This window comes from Centroberyx gerrardi, unplaced genomic scaffold (genome assembly GCF_048128805.1).
Source record: "Centroberyx gerrardi isolate f3 unplaced genomic scaffold, fCenGer3.hap1.cur.20231027 Scaffold_110, whole genome shotgun sequence".
Taxonomy (NCBI): domain Eukaryota; kingdom Metazoa; phylum Chordata; class Actinopteri; order Beryciformes; family Berycidae; genus Centroberyx; species Centroberyx gerrardi.
In genome coordinates, this window is record NW_027605246.1 from 42,501 (window position 1) to 47,500 (window position 5,000).

The following is a 5,000-nucleotide window of genomic DNA, read 5'->3' on the forward strand; positions in this document are numbered from 1 at the left end:
ATGTAAATAAAAACAGTGCAGAAAAGATTTAAGGCAATATAGCTAAATATAACACTATAGAAACTATGAAGATAATCAATATGAAACTGTTACAAAGTGTCTGAAGTCCTGATCCTGGTCCTGATCCTGGTCCTAATCCTGGTCCTGGTCCTGAGGTGAGTCAGTCTGAGGAAAACAGTGATGTCATGTAAACAAAGAGGTTCTTCCTTCTCCTCCTTCAGTCCTTGGTTTGATTTGGATATTTTGCTGTTCATCAGGATTTATGCAGAAAGTCATTTTCCTGTTGGCTCTCTGCAGATGAACGTTCTTCCTCCAGGTGACAGAGACAGAATCTGATGATGTGTAGTGTAACCCTGTGACCTCTGACCTCTGACTGTATCATCACAAGGCAAACAACTGACAATATAAATACAAATCTGTCTGTTTGAAGTAAAGTTTGTTTTCCTCTCTAGACCCGACCTTCATTTAACGTCCATCAGCTGCTGCTTCTTCCTGTGATGTGAACTGTCAGATGTTGATGTCTCAATGAGTTCAGAAGGAGGATGAGCTGAGTTCAGCTGCTTTTCCTCCTCCTAATACCAGGGGTCAACTCATATGTTTTTTTCAGAGCTGATACCGATTATTAGTAATCAAGGAGACCGATAACCGATATTTGGGGCCGATATACATTTGCAGTAAAAATGAAAATTTTAGTGTCAAAATTCACAGTAACACAAAACTTCCTTTAAATGCCTTTAAACATACAGCATGTTTAATTAAATACTAGAAAACAGGACATTTCAACATTAAATGTTGAAAAATAAAGTGCAGGGAGCTCCAAGCAGCATTTCTTGTAAACTGAACTGAAATTTTAAATAGATAAAAATAATTAGATAAATAACTCCTCAAAACAGCTACATTATTTTACTGTTTACAAACAATGTTTGTCAGGTTTTTTCATGCAAATACTAGAAAACAGAACATTTCAACTTTATGTTTTGAAAAATAAAGTGCATGGAGCTCCTATCTATTTTATCGGCAATCGTATCAGACAAAATAACAATTTAGATAATTGGGAAAATGATGAATATCAGATCTGATTATTGGCCAGGCTGATAACTGGTCGACCTGCTCAACACACAGCAGCCAGTCTGAACCTGAATGTTCTGTCTCATTCTCTTAAAGCATTCTGATCTAAAGGCTTCTGCTTAAATGATTGAAATGAGTTTCTTAGACAAATATAAATAGTGAAGTTGATCCTATGTATGAATTTCTTTCCAAAGCCTTTGCCTTTCCATCAAGGCAAAGAATCTAAAATATAAGATAGTTTGGATTTGTTTAACACTTTTTTGGTCGCTGCATAATTCCATTTGTGTTATTTCATAGTTTTGAGTCTTTACTGTTATTCTAACATGTGGAAAATAGTAAAAATAAAGAAACGTGGTGTGTCCAGACTGTTGACTGGTAGTGTGTCTTTCTTTCCAGACTGCAGCAGCTTCATGTTTCCAGGTGCAGGTTGGGGTTCTGGTTCTGGTTCTGGTTCAGGTTCAGGTTCAGGTTCAGGTCTGAGCTGACGTGTTTGCGTCCTCAGGGCGGCGGCTCGGCGGTGATCGACATGGAGAACATGGACGACACGTCGGGCTCCAGCTTCGAGGACATGGGGGAGATGCACCAGCGCATGAAGGAGGAGGAGGAGGTGACGGAGGAGGCGGCCGCCACCGAGGAGGAGACCGGAGACGACGGGGAGTTCCTGGGCATGAAGGGGCTGAAGGGCCAGCTGGGCCGGCAGGTGGCGGACGAGGTGAGAGAGGAGGGGCAGAGCGAGAAGGTCGCTGTAATAAACTGTATTCATATTCATACAGAACAGGATGAATCAAATGAACGGGGTTCCTACGGGTGCTGGAAATCCTTGAAAACACTTGAATTTTAATGTGGTGTTTTCAAGGTTTGAAAAGTGCTTGGATTTTGAATAAAGTGCTTGAAACTGCTTGAAATTGTAATGTAATTGCATTACTTTCATAATAAATCGCTATCTGACTGAATAGTTAGATTTTTAGATAAAGAAATAAAATAAGTCGGAGAGAGAGAGACTAACTGCTTTTGCCTTTCACACAAAATGAAGACGACTCCGCTCGAGCCTCGCTTGCACTCTGCGCACGTGTCAGTGTTTTTTGATGTGCGCCCTCTGATGGGACAGTGAAGTGGTGGGACAGTGAAGTGGTGGGACAGTGAAGTGGTGGGATAGTGAAGTGGTGGGACAGTGAAGTGGTGGGACAGTGAAGTGGTGGGACAGTGAAGTGGTGGGATAGTGAAGTGGTGGGACAGTGAAGTGATGGGACAGTGAAGTGGTGGGACAGTGAAGTGGTGGGACAGTGAAGTGGTGGGACAGTGAAGTGGTGGGATAGTGAAGTGGTGGGACAGTGAAGTGGTGGGACAGTGAAGTGGTGGGATAGTGAAGTGGTGGGACAGTGAAGAGATGGGACAGTGAAGTGATGGGACAGTGAAGTGGTGGGACAGTGAAGTGATGGGACAGTGAAGTGGTGGGACAGTGAAGTGGTGGGATAGTGAAGTGATGGGACAGTGAAGTGGTGGGACAGTGAAGTGATGGGACAGTGAAGTGGTGGGACAGTGAAGTGATGGGACAGTGAAGTGATGGGACAGTGAAGTGGTGGGACAGTGAAGTGGTGGGACAGTGAAGTGGTGGGACAGTGAAGTGGTGGGACAGTGAAGAGATGGGACAGTGAAGAGATGGGACAGTGAAGTGATGGGACAGTGAAGTGATGGGACGGTGAAGTGATGGGACGGTGAAGAGATGGGACGGTGAAGAGATGGGACGGTGAAGTGAGCGGGAGGCTAACAGACGACATGTCGGGAGGTTGCCATTTCAATGAGCGTTGGCTTGAAAACGAAAAATACAAATCATGGTTGAAACGAGGAGCAAATCCTCGAGCAGCTTCTGTAAAGTCTGCAGTCTTGTGAGTCACGTAAAAGGTAACGTTCAGCCGTAGTAGGGAATTTTTGATTAGGCTAACGTTAAAGACATTTATTAGCCTGCGGCAGGCTAATAAATGATAGTCGGTTTTCGGGAGGGATCGAGGGTGATACAATATGGCAGTACTAGTATCGCATGTCAGTTACGTCATTTTTTAATCATTTTGAGTATATATATGTATATAAATATGTAATTTACCACAGCTGTAAGGTGCTGGAAAAGCTTGAAAATGCACCTTGAAAAGTGCTTGAATGTGACTTTGGAAAAGGTGTAGGAACCCTAAATGAAGCAGCAGATGAAAGCAGTGTGTGTGTGTGTGTGTGTGTGTGTGCAGGTGTGGCAGGCGGGGAAGCGTCAGGCCTCCAAGGCCTTCAACCTGTACGCCAACATCGACATCCTGCGGCCGTACTTTGACGTGGAGCCGGTGCAGGTCCGCAGCAGGTAGGACGCTCCGCCGGGACACACCCACACCTGACTGTCCTACTGTCCTACTGTCCGACTGTCCTACTGTCTGACTGTCCTACTGTCTGACTGTCCTACTGTTCTACTGTCTGACTGTCCGACTGTCTGACTGTCCTACTGTCCTACTGTCTAACTGTCTGACTGTCTGACTGTCCTACTGTCTAACTGTCTGACTGTCCTACTGTCTGACTGTCCTACAGTCTGACTGTCTGACTGTCCGACTGTCTAACTGTCCTACTGTCCTACTGTCTGACTGTCTTACTGTCTGACTGTCCTACTGTCTGACTGTCCTACTGTCCTACTGTCTAACTGTCTGACTGTCTGACTGTAACTGTCCTACTGTCTAACTGTCTGACTGTCCTACTGTCTGACTGTCCTACTGTCTGACTGTCCTACTGTCTGACTGTCTGACTGTCCTACTGTCTGACTGTCTGACTGTCTTACTGTCCGACTGTCCTACTGTCTGACTGTCCTACTGTCTAACTGTCCGACTGTCCGACTGTCCTACTGTCTGACTGTCTTACTGTCCTACTGTCCTACTGTCTAACTGTCTGACTGTCTGACTGTAACTGTCCTACTGTCTAACTGTCTGACTGTCTGACTGTAACTGTCCTACTGTCTAACTGTCTGACTGTCCTACTGTCTGACTGTCCTACTGTCTGACTGTCTGACTGTCCTACTGTCTGACTGTCATACTGTCTGACTGTCTAACTGTCCTACTGTCCTACTGTCCGACTGTCCTACTGTCTGACTGTCTGACTGTAACTGTCCTACTGTCTAACTGTCTAACTGTCTAACTGTCCTACTGTCTGACTGTCCTACTGTCTGACTGTCCTACTGTCTGACTGTCTTACTGTCCGACTGTCCTACTGTCTGACTGTCCTACTGTCCTACTGTCTGACTGTCTGACTGTCCTACTGTCTGACTGTCATACTGTCTGACTGTCTAACTGTCCTACTGTCCTACTGTCTAACTGTCTGACTGTAACTGTCCTACTGTCTAACTGTCTGACTGTCCTACTGTCTGACTGTCTTACTGTCCGACTGTCCTACTGTCTGACTGTCCTACTGTCCTACTGTCTGACTGTCTTACTGTCCGACTGTCCTACTGTCTGACTGTCCTACTGTCCTACTGTCTAACTGTCTGACTGTCTGACTGTAACTGTCCTACTGTCTAACTGTCTGACTGTCCTACTGTCTGACTGTCCTACTGTCTGACTGTCTGACTGTCCTACTGTCTGACTGTCATACTGTCTGACTGTCTGACTGTAACTGTCCTACTGTCTAACTGTCTAACTGTCTGACTGTCCTACTGTCTGACTGTCCTACTGTCTGACTGTCCTACTGTCTGACTGTCTGACTGTCTGACTGTCCTACTGTCTGACTGTCATACTGTCTGACTGTCTAACTGTCCTACTGTCCGACTATCTGACTGTCTAACTGTCCTACTGTCTGACTGTCCTACTGTCTAACTGTCCTACTGTCTGACTGTCCTACTGTCTAACTGTCCTACTGTCTGACTCTAACTGTCCTATTGTCTGACTGTCCTACTGTCCTACTGTCTAACT

The 5,000-nt window shown here is 45.3% G+C and overlaps 1 protein-coding gene across 1 annotated transcript in view; it reads left to right on the forward strand.

Moving 5' to 3' along the window:
* The window catches only part of yipf3 (Yip1 domain family, member 3), a 6,793-nt gene that overhangs the window by 648 nt on the left and 1,145 nt on the right, over nucleotides 1–5,000 (forward strand). The window contains exons 2-3 of the mRNA XM_078282383.1: nucleotides 1,571–1,780; nucleotides 3,306–3,412. Of these exons, the coding sequence (XP_078138509.1) occupies nucleotides 1,571–1,780; nucleotides 3,306–3,412 (317 nt within the window). The remainder of the gene's footprint in view (nucleotides 1–1,570; nucleotides 1,781–3,305; nucleotides 3,413–5,000) is intronic.